Genomic DNA, 17,352 nt, shown 5'->3' with positions numbered 1-17,352 from the left:
TCCTTTTAAACACAATAATTCCCTCTTGCTTAACTGTATTTCCTAGCTATACATACAAATCATTTAATAGTTATAAGATCTAATTAACAGCAAAAACAAACAAAAATTCCATTTTCAGGGTACTGATAAAGTGAGGGAGTGGGAAGTCTCCTGGAGCCAGTGTTCAGTCCTCATCACCCAGCTTCCCATTGGCTGCTCATATCAGCAGTTTGGATTCTAAAACAGGTATTTGGACCCAGAGTACCAAAAGAAGCATACAAATGGGGAACTAAGCACTATAATTTAGCCACCAATGTTTTCAAACTTGTACTACAATATGGAAAATTAAAGAAAAGTTAATAAACTAAAATATGTAATGCCAGTTACAATATTGTAACAGTTACTTTCTAAAGTCATGCTGGGTCCATTCAGACACATATACACACACACTGATTAATTTTTTACATGGTCAAGGTGTTTCCATTCTTCTGCCCATTCTCTGTCTGTTAGCCTGTGATCAATCATTTCTTCTTGTCGTGTGCCATGCAACCCTGCCGAAAGTGGAAAAGATATTTACATCAAAGGATTCATCTAGAAAAGCTCTCTTATTTTTTCATTATCTATCTACTGAGTCTTGGTATTTACAATGCTCATCTATAACATAAATCCGCAAAATTTTTGCGTGAAGGTTTATGTATATAGACACATACTACATATACATGTACCATTTAAAGTTTATCAGTCTTTTCAGTGATATTAAAGCACAGATGTAAACAAAGGACTAGGAATCTTTAATGGTTATTATATACCCACTACCTGGGATAAACAAAAATTTCCCTTCCATAATGAAAAACAATCAGTAAAGGCAGATGCAGAACAAGAGACTTGTATAAAATATTTCACTGCATCAAAGTTCTAATGCTGCAAAGTGTTCCATGTACAAACACCAGTTGGCGATAATTTGCTGCACAGACCACTTGTAGGATTGGGCAACAGAAAAATCATGGGCACCTCAATGATGTTACAATAAATGTAGAAATTACTAATATCTTCTGGTGCAAAGGCAGCCCTGTAGAAATTGCTTCGTCATATGCCTAATATCAAACAAGGTTACAATGCGAAAATCATTAGTAGCTTTTGTTCTACTCTTTTTTTAAATTACTTTATTTTCACACATATTTTAAAATGTGTAATTTGCTCTTGTTTTTACTTCTTTTTTATGTAGGCCAGGGTTTGGATCAGTGTATTAAAATTTAAAAATTAGTCTCAACGTGAAAGACATAGGGAAGGATGAGAGTTTTATGTCATATATTGAGCAACAGATCCAAGTTCTAAAATTAAGAAATTCTCATGCTGGTAAAGTACATTAAAATGAAAATCTTAAACTGTAAAATGTATTAGCAGAATAAATCTTTGTTGATACTAGGCTTAATATTATTGAGAAGCAGCAGGAAATAAATTGATGCTTAGAAGATTTGGTCCAAGTTCTCAATAGGTTTGAGTATTACCAGATTGTTTTTTAAGTTAAAAAAACCCCTCCGATCTTCGGATTAGTAGAAAAGAAAAAAACTCAAGAATTGACGTTAACAATTTTATCATTTACTATATGAAATTCCCAAGCCACTTATACTGCAAAAAGAGTTAAATGGTTAAATATTGCCTTTTTATATCATACTTCCTTAACACAGAGGACTGAAAAAATATGAATAGTATGCACAGACCAAATGTAAGATCACTAAATGCAATGATTACTACAATGTCAATACCGATTCATTAAAGGTTCTTCACACATACTTAAATAACCATAGAAAATTCTAAGTAAAGATTTACTGTGCATAAAGAGCAAATTCCAAGTATGCAGTGAATTGACAATAAATGCTACCTTATTTGGTCTTAATAGGCCCTAATATATTTTCCACAGTTCGAATTCATACATTTTAGCCAAAGGGACAGCTTAGACTAACTTGAGAGATCTTTCACTTGAAGTTTTAAGCCTCAGTCCCTCACACTTAAGGTCTCTGTAAATGCTGCTTCTTTATTCTTATAAACAAATCCTGAATAAAAAGCACTTCTGTAAACATTTTGCTTTAGAGTGGGGCATGCAAATTCAAGCACAACAAAATCATCGTGACCTGAGGAGTGCTTTAGGCATAGCCCTGACCAGGGCGTGGTGTGAGAGCTACACCACAGGTAGGGAGGGTCTCAGGGGGCATTGTGCCTCAGAGACATCATTCTGGGGGCAACTCCTTCTATTACTCCCTCACTCCATGGGATAGTAATTTATCTCTGGCCTATATAAGCAGTAAATTAAGACACCCCATCTGCTAGTTTAGCTATGTTGGTTGTCATATGAGTGGGATACAGGGAAAGACAAGACTCCATTCCACTGCCCATCTGTTTCAGAGTCCATGTGGTTCACACGTGTGAAAGACGTGCTTCTTACTGATCCTTACTCTCCTGTGTGAGTGTGTAATTAAAGACACAGTCTAGTCCAATATTAGTAAAGCTATTATAAACATTAACTACATTAAGATCATAGATCTATCAGCAGAGGGCAATGTGAGATAGAGGGCAATACAGTTCTCAACCAGAATTTTTTTTTTTTACCACTGAAGTACAGAGTTTAATTACAGAAAGAAAGAAAGAAAGAAAGAAAGAAAGAAAGAAAGAAAGAAAGATTCTCATTGTCCCTTACCCATAGGTCTGTTTCTGTCCCTGAGGTCCCTGTGGTTGGGGTGTCTGTATGAGTCCCTGTAGTGGTGGGCAATGGCCATATCATCCAAACGATAATGCTGAGGTGGAGGTGGGGTGGGGTGAGGCAGACCATTGGGCTGGTAAGATAAGCCATTATTTGGACTGTACCGCTGGCCTGGGCTAATAGTGCAGGGCCGCTTGCTTGGATGCTCTGAGTGCAAAGGCTCTCTGTCAAAGCCGTTTTCTTTGGTTCTGAAAAATAAAGTACAGGAACTTTCCATAACAATTTGAACAGGGCTGGCTATTGCTCAGATATGCACAGGTAAGGACTGCCATTTGTGCTCCATAACGTTGGGGGTGAGGGTGGGGGAGGGAACATTTCATAAAGCAGTTTAATCAATCAAAATTTATAAGGATACACGTTATCATTATAAACATCTCTGTCATAGCCTAAGAAACACTGGTAGAATAATACTCCCTATAGAACATAAAAATACTCCTTATAAACATACAAATTAAAGCAATATTCACTGAGATTAAGCTTTGAACATGTGGGTACAGTACAGACTGCAATGTATTCATGTGTTAAGCAAGTGGCAAAGCAATTTTCATTTTTAATAAAAGCAAAAGAAATCACCATTCTTAGTCAAGTCCAATTTGATGGAAAAAAGACCATACACTGGTGGAGATGTCCTGCCTTCGTTGTTGCATGCAGAGATCTGGGGAAATCTGCAGCTTAAGAAATGTTTTCCTCCAAAGGGCAGCACATGACCCTTAGGCCATATGTCTTAGCATGCTGAATCTTTGCTCTCAGTAATGCCAGGCTGATTCCCCCTCAAGGAATTAAACAATATGATCACAGCAGGTTTCAAAGACACATTTGGAGTGTGAAGAAAGAATCATTCTTGGTGATAAGAGCTGTTTTCCTCAAGAGAGGAGAGAAAAGGAGAGGTTACTTACCTTGTGCAGTAACTGTAGTTCTGTGAGATGGGTGGCTCTATGGGTGTTACTGTTCAGATCTGCATTTGCCCCATGTATCTTCAATTGGAGATTTTAGGTAACTGTGCCCATTTGGCCAGTGCATTTACTCTACTCCACCTCATGCACTTCACTTGGCTATACAGAGCTGCATAGGAACACTACTCAAAGAAGAAGCTATATTTTTGTGCCCTCAGTTTCTTCTCTACTGCGAAGCTCCATAGCCAAGAACTCCAAAGCAGAGGGGAAGGAGGGTGGCTAGTGGAGCACCCACAGGGACACACATCTCGGAGAACTACAGTTACTGCACAAGGCGAGTAACCTCTCCTTTTTCTTTGAGTAGTGCTCTTATGGGTACTTCACTTCAGGTGACTACTAAGCAATACCCTCCAAGAAGGCAGAGGCTTCGGAGTCAAGTCCAAAACTGAAGATAGTACAGTAGAACCAAGCACAGCATCAGAAGCCGAGTCATGAATTACTGCATAATGTTCAGAAAAGATGAGTATGGAAGTCCAAGTTCCAGCTCTACATATTTCAGCAACGGGAACATTCTTAAGAAAGACTACTGAAGTAGAAAAAAGATCACATTGAATGGGCTAGTACTCTAGAAGGAGGCTAGAGATCAGGCTACTGATAAAAGGTAATGCAGCCAGATATCCATCTATCACAACAGGGGTGCATCTGTTATTACTACTGTTGGAGATGGTTGAGCAAAGAGGATTCCTGTCCAAATGCTGCCTGGAATTAGTCCTCTGCTCTGGTGGTAGATGCTCAATAAATGAATGGAACTTTTAGTCATTGGTATGATTATATGTTGCATCAGCACCTGATAGTTGATTATTATAAACTGCAGGGTCACTTCCTTGTTATCTTGGCCCCCTGATGGTACCAAAGATCTTCCTGAGCTGGAACCCTTATATTCTTTGGGTTCACTGGTGCTCACAGTACCTGAAGAACCTGCAGCCTCGTGGATACCAAGTCAGGAATTGGCGGGCACCTAAATAGTTGTCTCAATCAGCCACCAGAGTTTCTTTGAGGTAGATTCCCTACCTGGGGAACCCAAACTCTGTTTCAGAGAGTCTTTTTGAGGGGATTCATGAGTTTTCTTTTTAGTAGCTCTAGAGAAGTGTTTCGCTGAAGTGGTTGAGACGGTCGACTTGCTCAGAGACTGATGTATGGGGCTGGAGAGGCCCTGGGCTGGGTTAGAAGCTGGATGGAGGGAGCCCTCCGTCATAAGGAAGCACAATTTAACCTTCTGGTTCTTTCTGGCTCTTGATTTTAAGGCCAGGCAAAAAATTCATTTTGGGGGGAATATGTGACTCCTCAAGCAATGGACACACTGGGAGTGTCAACTGTTCACCAGGAGAGCGTCCTGGCACAAAAGGCAACATTTAAAACTACCTTCCCCACAAGCTGAAGTTCTCCACAGGGAAAAACTAAAAGGATGACATTCCTTACAACTTTTTTTTTTTAAAACTACAGCTAACTACTACTGCTATAACTAACAAAACTAAGTGAAACTATGAAAGAAACTGTAGTTGAGGTAAGATCAACTCTGACACTGCTGAGGCTCTGTCTCATGCCAAGGCACTTGAGAAAGAACTGACGGCGGTTCACCCAGGCAGCACTATATAGCCATGGTGCAGTACACACGGCAGAGTAGAGCGCATGAGCAGGCCGAACAGGCACTGCTACTTAAACTCTCTAATCAAACACGCGTGGGGTATACACACATCTGAAGTACAGCGCCCATAGGGACACTACTGAAAGAAGCAGATATATTTTTGTGACCTCACAACAGCTTTGATCAAAAATCCTGCGCATGCTGTTGATCTAAAGAGAAGATTGGTTAGGCCACAGTCTTACGGCAGCCTTCAACTGTTCCCACTCCATTCCTTGTAACAGATGGCGCTTTCATAGTGAGGTCAGTTAGAAGAGTTAGTGTTGGGCCAGAAAATTAGCCATAAAGAAACAAAATAATTTGAGTCTATAATCAAATATTTCAAAATAAAGAGCACACAGTCCACCCGCAACCACACCATCAGCTAATATATATCAACCTAACAGTGAATGCCTGTTTACATCCTCAGGAAAAAACAGAGGTAAGTCGTTTCCATTCTGCCCAGAAACCATACTACAAATGAAGAATGACTTTCTAGCTCTACTATTACAGCCCAAGCTTATCCTAATAACAACTGTCTCTTGATTAACTTAAGCAGTCTGGCTTTTGCGACAGTGAGAACTCATGTAGTATAGTGGGATCCACAGTGAACTAATTTCCAGTTTAACTGTGCATATAGCTAAGTGAAGGGAAGTTGCTTAAATGACTTTCAACTCCTCTTGCACTGGAGCTCCACTTCACTCTAGTTCTCAAACTGTGGGGTGGGTGCACCAGGGGAGGTGCCATTTACACTTTTTCCCCCTTGGTGGCTCAGGGTTTCTGGCTGAGCTATAGCTGATGCTGCAACTGATGCTAGATGTCACTGTTGGTCGCCTCAGCTGCTAGGACCAGAATACAGTTTTGGCTGCCTGTAACAAAGGCTGTTGCAGGGTTTGATGGCTCCTGCAAACAGAGGTTGCCAGACTAGCTTGCACCCTGCCTATGCAGAGCAGGAATTTAGCAGGGAAGTGGCTCAGTGGCAGCAGCTGCCTGTGCCTTTTATTCTCCTGAACTGGGGAAGGGGAGACACACAGAGATTAGATAAGTGTGGGGGTGAAGGACGGGGACCCAGGAGAACACGCACCCTTTCTCTCCAGACAACTATACTCTCTCCCATGCACTGCTTTATGGGGCAGGACTAGGGCAGAGTCTCAGGCAGGGAAGAACAGCCTGCTGGAGAGAAAGCTGGGCAGGAGACAAGGACGGCATCCTGGGGCGGGAGAGAGAGCAGCGCAGCAGATTGAGCCCATTGCAGCGAAGAGGTGGGGCAAGTATCAAGGCCCACTGGAGGAGGGATAAGTGGAATCTCTATTTCAAGTGCTGTGGCAGTTAGCAACAGGAAATGAAGAGATGGGTTTTGCTAAAGCCTGTTGCTGGGAATAAAGATAGGCTTTCCAGAGACTCCATACACAAGTACCAGTGCCCACTGCAATTGTAGGGGTGAACGGGGGCCTCCGTCACCCCTCTCATAGCGAAAGGGAGAGGATCTTTGCCAGGCACTTTAGGGCAACTGTTATAATGAGTATTTTTGAGCAAGGAAGTAAACAGTTAAAATTAATGTACACTGTGTTCTAGAAAGACAAATGATAAGAAGTGAGATGGGACTGAGATGGGACCGCCATGACTGCCAAGGTCACTATACATTTAATTGCTGTCAGTGTAATTCATGCTGTTAAACTCCAATGGATAGCAACACTTTTTGACTGTTTTCCAAGAATGCACCGACATATTTTACATTTGGCTGCATGCAGAACCTCAGACCTGCGACTACTCAAATCCAACTATGAAATTTTAATCTGCAAGTACACATTTCCATGAAAGTATGCAGATTTTTGTATGCACAAATCAAACTATGGATGCATTTTTGAAGGCACACTCAAAATTTGTTCTTGAATATCAAGGTTAGAATGATAACCTCTAACAAAGATTAAAAAGTCAAATACTGTTGAGGTCCTGTTTTTTTTCCCTACAGCTGCCCTTATGTATGTCTCAGTGTACAGAAGCCTCTCTCCCTCCCCCCCTCCCCCGCCCCAAGATCTGAGGGCAAGGAGGAGAGAGGCTAGTTTCAGAGAATGAGGTTTTTGTAACTGTAGGTGTTCATGCTGAAGGATTTTTTGCATGTGGACTCCTTTTTTATTGAGATTAAGGCCTGTCCAGTTACAACTGGGATTGGCTGTTACTTCTCGTCAACAATTGCTGAAGGCACACAATCAAATATACAGTAAGAATCTTTAGTTTCAAACGACTATGCATTCCTGAGCAGGAAATCAAACAGCAAACGACTGTTCTGGTTGGCAAATTAACTTTACCGTTTCATACAAAACATTAAATGCAATTTATGAGAATAACATTATTAAATAGGAGTTGGGATGGAGAATGTTCATCCTTCATTTCTGCAAGATGCTTTGGTTTAAACTAATATTTACATGTAAAAGATTGATGATTGAATGAGTGATAATAATCTACTGGGAAAAAAAATCTCTTTCGTGCCTATATCTATCAAATTATTTTGCAGATAAGACAATGTTGTATGCACAGCACAGATCAATATATAAACATCATGTGTATATTTACTTGTCACACAGAACCATCATACTATGGACAATTAACTTAACTGAAGAACCTGTAAGATTTTGCTCAAAGAAGATTCCTAATCTTTTCACATTGGTTGCAAGGCTCGTGGTCCAATGAGATGCTGAGCATCCTCTGCTCCCATGAATTTACAGATGGCAGAAATAGGCCCTCAATACCTGGCAGTGCCCAACCTAGACTCTGTGTCCCTGACACAGTCAATATCAACCTTCTCACAAGGGGGCAACACCTCTATAGGAGGGCATTTCTCCAAACTGCTCTCTCAAATTCCACAAAACTGTCATGATCGTTCTCACCAACAAAAGTCTTAACTGTTAGTCTCTCCCAATGTTCTGGGTGGCAGGGCTGTGAGCTCCTGGGGCAGTGCAGCTGCAGAGCCTGTGCTGCGTGGTGGCAACAGGCAGTGCAGTAAGGGGGCATGGAGCAGGGGGGGGTTGGATAGTGGGCAGGGGAGTTTGGGGGGTGGTCAGGCAGTGGGGATGTGGATAGGGGTTGGGGCAGTCGGGGGGGAACAGGGGGTTGAATGGGGTAGGGGTCCTGGGGGGGCAGTCAGGAAGGAGGGGGGTTGGATGAGGCGGCAGGGGGCAGTCAGGGGCAGGGGTTGTGGGGGCAGTCAGGAATGAGAGGAGGGGTTGGATGGGGTGGCAGGGATCCGGGGGCAGCCAGGGGACAGGGAGCGGGGGGCTGTGGATGGGGCAGGGGTCCCTGGGGGGGGCATCAGGGAACAGAGTGTGTGTGGATGGGGCAGGAGTCCCGGTAGGGGGGAGCAGCTAGGAGGTGGGGGCTGGGCCACGACCCCCTCCCCTAACCGGCCCCCCATACAATTTTCAAAACCCGATGTGGCCCTCAGGCCAAAAAGTTTGCCTGCCACTGTACTAGGTGACATGCTTCTATACTGCACAATAACAGTCTTTTAGGGCAGCCTCAAAACAGGATTAATTTCTCTGTAAACAGCAGCAAATTTACACAGTTAATTTATTTAAAATTATGTAGAGGTTTAAGGGAAAGCATTCATTCACAAAAAAAAGTTGTTAGTCCAACTTTTTTAGCCCTATGACAGCAGGATATAAGCTCAAAAAGTTGTAAACAAGGTAGAGTAAACACTTTGTTCATGACATGTCATGAACAAATTATCAAAATGTGTTGTCTCCTCAGGTGTCAGTTTTTTCTCTCTTTCAGTGACTGATGGCTCCCAGTGTTATTACAGAAACAGATTGATCTTTTTAATGAGCTAGTTTAATAGACTCCAAAATCTCACCGTGGCTGCTCAGCCATGTCAGACCATATGCACCAAGAAAACATTCAGTAAAACACTAAGCTCTGCTGTCACATTGCTCTATAAAACCTCACATACAGTAGATATGCATATGCAGAAAAATAACTAGAGATGGAAAATGCATATGCAAACAAGATGCTGAAATTATATAAGGAAAAAATGTAAACCCCCAAGACATACAAGTGTGCATATACACAATACACACTCCCTCTTTATTTTTCTTCCTAATTCTGTATTTCACCTCTACTGGAGTCAGAGTTAGAGCATACAAGCATACTTAGGTGTATGCTGTCTGTAAACATACTAGTACCAATTTTGGAAGGGAGTGGGAGAGAAGAGGAAAAATGTGTAAGATCATATCCAACTGACTTCAGCAAGAGCAATGAGCACATATCAGGATTCAGAATCGGGTCCAATGATCTTAGTTTCCCTGGAAAGAAGCTGCCTTTTATCTTCATATACCCTTATATGCACATTGTTGGCAGAGTGGTAGTGACATTTACACCTATCATTAAGATTCCTAACATCTTGTGATATATTTTTATTTTTTATATATGAAGATTTAAACAAATAGTACACACATCCTCACGTGTTTCTCCTACCCCCAGACAAATAATCTTTAACAATTCAATATTTAATACGTTATGGAGCAAGAGAAGTCATTGGTTTCACCACTCATGTAGATCTGAGGTCATGTTCTAGCTCTAAGGAAGAATTTATCTGGTTGATTCACTTGTATTATCAAATCTCAAAGGATGCAGACTTCTGTTCAATAGAGTTAAGACTCTTCTACACAGGATTCTCTCACTTTACTGTTCGGTGTGAGTACCAGTATTACTAGGGTCACATGACAACTCCCCTGGGTTGGATTCAGCTGAAGCTGTTGCCTGTTTCTTCTGTTCAGAGTTCCTTGACTATGCAAGACCTCTGGGTGCAGCTATGTCCACTAAGTTGTTCAATATTACCCAAACTGGGTCTTCTTTATGAAGCTTTGGATGGCATTCCAATAAAGTAGAAAGCGTTTTTAGACCTTTTAAATTTGTAGTCACTCAGTAGTCCTTTAGAAGAATCATTCAGGGTGAAAATGTACTTCTAAGTTCAGCATGGTTCCGATCTGTTGACTCATTAACAGGTGAGTTAGGATTACGCCAAGGACTGTGTGAGGGGTTGCCTTATAGCTCAGCAAAGCTAGTATGAAGCCTTTTGATAGTAGAATTCTCTCAGCAACCTGCACTGCTCTCTCCACCAGTTCATTCCCTTGTGGACAGTGAGGGCTTAAAATTAAGGTATGTGAAATTGTACCTATCATAAAAGCTTGGAAATCAGCCCTGGGAAACTGGCTCAGTGTGAGTGGCTATTGGTTCTGAAATGCCAGAAAGAGACGAAAGTTAAAATATATCTTCTTTTGACCTGTTGTGATATGGGTTAAATGAGAAGTAGAATTTCTGCCAAGAAAGTTAGTCAAGGGATACCATGCAGGTATAATCCTTGTTATGCAGGTCTAGTGCTATTTACTTCACCCATCCAAGACCTAATGGGTAGTATCCTGTGGATATGAGAGATTTTTTTAAGTTGTGTCTATTACTCAAGCATCCATGATTCTGCCTTGTATTCTAGGTCCTGCCCTATGGTGGACCACCACACTGACATTTGGGTTTACTCCCATCATTTTGTGAGACCTTCTTTTCCCAACATGTATCATTTCCAGTCCGTTGTCCTGCAAAGACTGAGTGACTATGATATAATTGCCACACATAACTGGATTTTCAGCTTTGGTGATTCCCCCTCTCTTTGTAACAGTCACATGTTGGATGTGGGACTCCTGATAATTAACCAGGCCACCTATCTTGGATACCTTTTGCTGCTGTGTGTTAACACTTGTGGCTATTTCAGTTTGTTTGAATTTGTGTGGAAGGTGTAGCAAAGAAATGCCACTCAAAAATTGCACCCACATAACCATCTTCGGCCTCTGTAAAATTTTAGTGGCCAACAGGACTTCTCAATAATGTGTCATCCAGCACAAAGGATATCCCTGGCACATCTTTTGCAATAGGTTAATATCTCAAATGCATGAGCATTCCCTGCCATCGAATGGGAACCTTATCTAGATTTTCACTGTTTGTGAGTGGCATGAGTGGCTTGAGGAATCACTAACTTGACATTTTCAAGACCTAGCACATATCCTGTGAACCTCTCACATTCACATATGCTCAAATATCTGCTATTTTATTTTAGTCTAGCAGCATCACTTGCCTTCAGACCTCGTTTTTCCTTATGTTATGTTCTTCCACTGACTGGCCATAAACTATACTGTCACCCACAAAACTCTGCACTCCCTCCAGGCTCCACAGAATCTTGATTTTTTTCCCCCTTAAAAGGTTTCTGGGGCCCCAGTGATGCATAATGCACAACAAAAGTAATATCTTCTGAATGGCTTTATAAAAGTTGTCAGCTTGGTATTGCCAGTGTCAAGTGAAACTAGCCATAATCCACTATTTGGATCCAGTGCAGAGAATATTTATGCAGATTCAGAAAGAACTCAAACATCTGACACTATTTCATTGGACAATAGTTTAAAAAAAATCAAGAGTTGCTTTCTTCTAACAGTGAATAAGTAACTTTATTGGAATAAGGGAACACAGTATTGTCCCTTGTCCCTAAAGCTACTCTGTGATTCTTTTTCTGTTTCTCCACAGGGCTTCCGCCTAGAATCATCCCTAGCCCCACAGTGTCCCTGGCTTCCTTCCACAGATTTAAAGAAACAGTAAATATATCCTTACATATCTGCTATGCAAAATGTAACAACTGAATAAGGAATTACAGATCTGATTGCATTCTGAAGCAGTCTCTTTGTTCCGGTATTTATCAGGATATCATCAGACTCCCAGATGTGCATGTAGCACTACAGCTCAGTAACCTGCTATATGTAGTTCTCTAGTGTTTCCATAATACAACTGTATTTCATATTTGGGAATTGCATGTAGATGTGATAATCACATTTGTATTCAAGAAAGTGAGTACTGTAATTATAGTCCCCAGTAAGGGTGCCTATCCAACTTCCCATATTTAATATTTCCTCAGACAAAAACCCAAATACAAACAGATTCGCATATAGAGTAGGAACAATCTGCTAATCACTTTAAGCTGCATACAAATATTATGCACCAAATGGTTAGTGATAGTGCTGTGAACAGTTCTGTATTATTCCCAACTACATATGGCCAAATTCTACCCTAAGACTTCTCATGTGCATGCAATAGAGGTTCATTGCCTGGAGTCAGTGGGAACATTTCACATGGATCCAAGTAAAATTTGCCCATTATTTAGCTGTAACTGAAAAAAAAACTTAATCTTGGAAAACTCAGCACAATTTTTGTAGAATGGAATGAAGCATCCCACACCACTCTAATTGTAATAGACATGAGCATGTTAGCTTTACATCCCAAAGCATGTTTACAATTGTAGAGTATTAGCTCTGGCCTTCTGACCTGTCTGGAGTTCGCCTCTTCCCGTTTTCGTTCACATCGAGAAGCAGCTCTGAGGAGTCAACAGGTGAGGTGGTGCTGGCATCCAGAAGCAGCTGTTCATGCTGAGCGAGGTACTGGGCGGGGTTCTGCTTGGCCAGCCTTGCACAGTGCAGGAGCTCCCGCTGCAGCAGGGGCAGATTGGCCTGTAAGAGTGTTTCAGAAATTAAGGGAGCAGCTGAACGACTCTCAGGCAGTTTCACAAAGATGAAGTAGCAAAATTAGAAATCAATTAAAAGCCCACTCTGGGATGAGTCTATTTCGTTCATCTTGACTTATATTTATTTTAGTTAGCCGTGTTAAACCATATAACCTCATGAGAGGTTTGAGTCACAGCTGAAATACATGTGTGTGCACACATGAAAGTGGAAGAGTTTATTTGCTGAACCATAAAATAAAACTGAAAATGGTACAAGAAAAAAAACAAAAAAAAAACAATCTTCAGGTCCAAATCTTTAAAGGGTAGCAAGAGCACAGCACTAGCTCACTTTATCTCCTGTCTTGTTATTATACAATATTTGTGTTTCTATACAGCTGCTGTCTTTACATGCAAAACAACTCCCCTATGGAAATTTAGTATTCAGTTTGCAAAGTAGTAACTTTCATTTTTTCTTGACTTAAGGATGAACACCCAATTCTAACTTGGCACATGTTTATGCATTAGCTACAGTATTTAGTTATGTTATCACATACTACAGAAGTTATCAAATACTACATATTTTTTCTACTCTCTTGTCATAAACAGATAGTTAAGGGTTAATGCCTCTTTTACCTGTAAAAGGTTAAGAAGTTCACCTAGCCTAGCTGACACCTGACCAGAGGAACCAATGGGGGAACAAGATGTTTCAAAAGGAAGGAAGGTTTTTTCCTTTGTTTAGTTTTCAGTTTCAGCCGGAGTGAAAAAGATCAAGGAACCAGCCTCTTATCAGAGTAGTAAGTTTTAGAAAGGAATAAATAGGTTTATGTTTATTTCTTTGTAACCTGTCTTGTGCAATTAGAGGTAGAATCAAATTGGGTATTTGGGTATTTTCATTGGTGTACTAAGTTTTTGCCCAGGGGAACATACTCTGTGTTTTGAATCTGTTGTCTGTGAGAGTAGCTGGTATGCTAATCTCTCCCAGAGGGTTTTCTTTTACCTTTCTTTTCTTTAATTAAAAGCCTTTTTCTTAATACCTGATTGATTTTTCCTTGTTTTTAGATCCAAGGGGGTTGGATCTGGATCCACCAGGAGTTGGTGGGAGAAAGGAGGGGGGATGGTTAATTTTTCCTTGTTTTAAGATCCAAGGGGTTTGGATCTGTGTTCACCAGGAAATTGGTGAAGTTTCTCAAGGCTACCCAAGGAAGGGAGTGCTTGTGAATGGTGGCAGTCAGACCAGATCTAAGCTGGTAATTGAGCTTAGAGCTTCTCATGCAGGTCCCCCACATCTGTACCCTAAAGTTCAGAGTGGGGAAGGAACCTTGACAACTCTCAAATACACATACAATCTTAAAACATGTGAACAGATTATTAAAGATGTTAGAGTAATGTAAGTGTGCAATGAGACAAAGTTAGATGTATGTTGTTGAACCTAACTTTTTCGTGACTTCTAAACAATTAACTACTGCTATAAACATTCATTTTTAAATGGAAAAATATTTTTAAATCATAGACTCATAGGACTGGAAGGAACCTTGAGAGATCATCTAGTCCAGTCCCCTGCACTCATGGCAGGGCTAAGTATTATCTAGACCATCCCTGACAGGTGTTCGTCTAACCTGCTCTTAAAAATCTCCAGTGATGGAGATTCCACAACCTCCGTAGGCAATTTATTCCGGTGAACCACCCTGACAGTTAGGAAGTTTTTCCTAATATATAACCTAAACCTCCCTTGCTGCAATTTAAGCCCATTGCTTCTTGTCCTATGCTCAGCGGTTAAGAAGAACAACTTTTCTCCCTCACCCTTATAACAACATTTTATGTACTTGAAAACTATTACCATGTCCCCTCTCAGTCTTCTCTTTTCCAGACTAAACAAACCCAGTTTTTTCAATCTTCCCTCATAGGTCATGTTTTCTAAACCTTTAATCATTTTTGTTGCTCTTCTCTGGACTTTCTCCAATTTGTCCACATCTTTCTGGAAATGTGGTGCCCAGAACTGGGAGGCCTAATCAGTGCAGAGTAGAGCGGAAGAAGTACTTCCCATGGCTTACTTACCACACTCCTGCTAATACATCCCAGAATGATGTTCGCTTTTTTTGCAACAGTGTTACACTGTTGACTCATATTTATCTTGTGATCCACTATGACCCCTAGATCCTTTTCCACAGTACTCCTTCCTAGGCAGTCATTTCCCATTTTGTATGTGTGTAACTGATTGTTCTTTCCTAAGCGGAGTACTTTGCATTTGTCCTTATTGAATATCATCTTATTTACTTCAGACCATTTCTCCAGTTTGTCCAGATCATTTTGAATTACAATCCTAGCCTCCAAAGCACTTGAAACCTCTCCCAGCTTGGTATCGTCCGCAAACTCAAAATGGCTGAGAAGGATTTGCTCCATCTTTAAAAAGAAATTAACCTTTTGAGATAGACATGGAACACTCCAGCCCAAAATGTTTTGGAAAGTTTCAAACACATGAGAAAGAAGTTATAAGAGAAATTTTTTTGCCACCTTAGTTAAATCATATGACACCAGGCACCAATTATCATATCCTGGTGATCAAAAGATGTACTACGTACCAAACAAATAGGTATGGATCATCATCACAATTCTTGCTACAGCCTTTCTGTATTTAAAAAAATATAACATTCTTCTCAGGGACTAACGGTGCATCTACACAGCAAGAAGAACCAAGAACCAAAAGTGGCAGTAAGTCACATAGCTCGGGTCAACTGACTCGGGCATGTAGGCTTGGGCTATGGAGCTAAGAACAGCAGTGTAGACATTCGAGCTCAGGCTGGAGCCTGGGTTCTGAGACCCTCCAACCTGGCAGGCTAAGCTGCTATTTTTAGCCCTGCAGCAGGAGCCTGAGTCAGTTGATCCAGGCTCTGAGACTTGATGCTGCGGGTTAAATTTTTGCTGTTGACATATACTTAGAAGCATAATTTGCTATTGGAAAAAAACCACCAGTGCTACCACTTAGTCTACAGGCCCTCAAGAGAGTTAGAAAGACATTGCTGTAGAACTTTAGGACTCTAAAAGTTCATAGCAGCAAAGAGTCTTGTGGCACCTTATAGACTAACAGACGTTTTGGAGCATGAGCTTTCGTGGGTGAATACCCACTTCATCGGATACCAATCTGCCCAATCGGCATCCGATGAAGTGGGTATTCACCCACGAAAGCTCATGCTCCAAAACGTCTGTTAGTCTATAAGGTGCCACAAGACTCTTTGCTGCTTTTACAGACCCAGACTAACACGGCTACCCCTTTGATACTTGAAAGTCCATAGAACCTTTTCAACATTGTATTTTGTGAAAGTGAACAAAACATTAGCCTATCTATATTTACTATTAATAAGATGCCTACCATCTAATAGATGTCATTCCAATTCTGCTGGCAGTGGCAACCATCACAACTGGCATGGAGGGAGAAGGGGCTTTAAGACACATAAGAATAAAATTGGTCCAGCTACCTGCCTGACTTGATGGAGAGATGCAGTGAAACTAACAATGCAAAGAGAATTATACATATATAAAATTCTGAGAAATTGTAGGATCAGAACCTGGATTACAATACTGCCATATAATTATATAGTACTTTTCATCTTCAGTACTGTATAAACTGAAATTAACCCCCAAAATACCCATCTGAGGTAGGAATGTAGCAACATACCCATTTCACAGATGAGAAAAGTGGAGAACAGATTCATATGATTTATTCAGGGCCACAGACAGAGAGAGTCAGTATCAGTATTCATAAATTCCTGGCTCCTAGCTCCCTGCTTACCCCTTACAGGTAAGTGCCAACTTTTTTAATTAGGTTATTCTGTGGGATCAACAAAGCTGCCAGCTAATATAGTAGTGTGCTCAGATACTATGGTAACAGGTGAAACTATGAAGCCATAAGATACAGAAATGAAGTCATGGTCCAATGTATCACAAATTGCACTAACAAAAAAATCACTGAGCTTTACGTAAAGAAATAAAAGTACTGAGTGGACTTGTCTAAAAAAATCATTGCTTTGAATTTTTCATTTACAATTTTGTTTTGTCGCTTTTTGCTTTGTTTCCCAAACCTCAGTGAAGTCTCATCTCATCTTAAATGCTCCAAGAAGATTTAAAAATGTTATTAAAGTTAATGTTTAAAATTAAATATACACAAGTTAAGAGAGATGGTACTGTACATCCAGGGTCATGCTTGAGTTATGAGGGACTACAGGTATCGCTTACAAGGATCACGAGATACATACATATCATATAACCAGCATAGACCCAGATTGGGGTATGGGAGTTTTTAAAGCATCAGTGGATAAGTGGGCTCGGGTACGCCACCCATGGAATGTATTAAGAGTCCAAGTCAGTATCAGTGTGGCGAATAAGTACATAGGTGGGGTGCATCCCTTGGTTCGTCAGGGAGGGAAGTGGGTTGTCTATTTTCAGACCAAATAATCTGTCACCCAGATATGGAACACTAATACTAAAGTAATTTTATCACTTAAATTATGAAGGA

General features: G+C 40.8%; 1 protein-coding gene across 10 annotated transcripts in view; it reads right to left on the bottom strand.

Moving 5' to 3' along the window:
• Positions 1–17,352, bottom strand: part of RUNX1T1 (RUNX1 partner transcriptional co-repressor 1) — a 141,242-nt gene that overhangs the window by 35,399 nt on the left and 88,491 nt on the right. For all 10 annotated transcript variants that reach the window (XM_045006917.1, XM_045006914.1, XM_045006908.1 and 7 more), the window contains 3 exons: positions 12,668–12,849; positions 2,675–2,925; positions 445–530 (listed from right to left, as the gene is read on the bottom strand). In XM_045006917.1, coding sequence (XP_044862852.1) covers positions 445–530; positions 2,675–2,925; positions 12,668–12,849 — 519 coding nt within the window. The remainder of the gene's footprint in view (positions 1–444; positions 531–2,674; positions 2,926–12,667; positions 12,850–17,352) is intronic.

This window comes from Mauremys mutica, chromosome 2, assembly GCF_020497125.1.
Source record: "Mauremys mutica isolate MM-2020 ecotype Southern chromosome 2, ASM2049712v1, whole genome shotgun sequence".
Taxonomy (NCBI): Eukaryota; Metazoa; Chordata; order Testudines; family Geoemydidae; genus Mauremys; species Mauremys mutica.
This window is presented reverse-complemented; position numbering and strand designations above follow the sequence as displayed.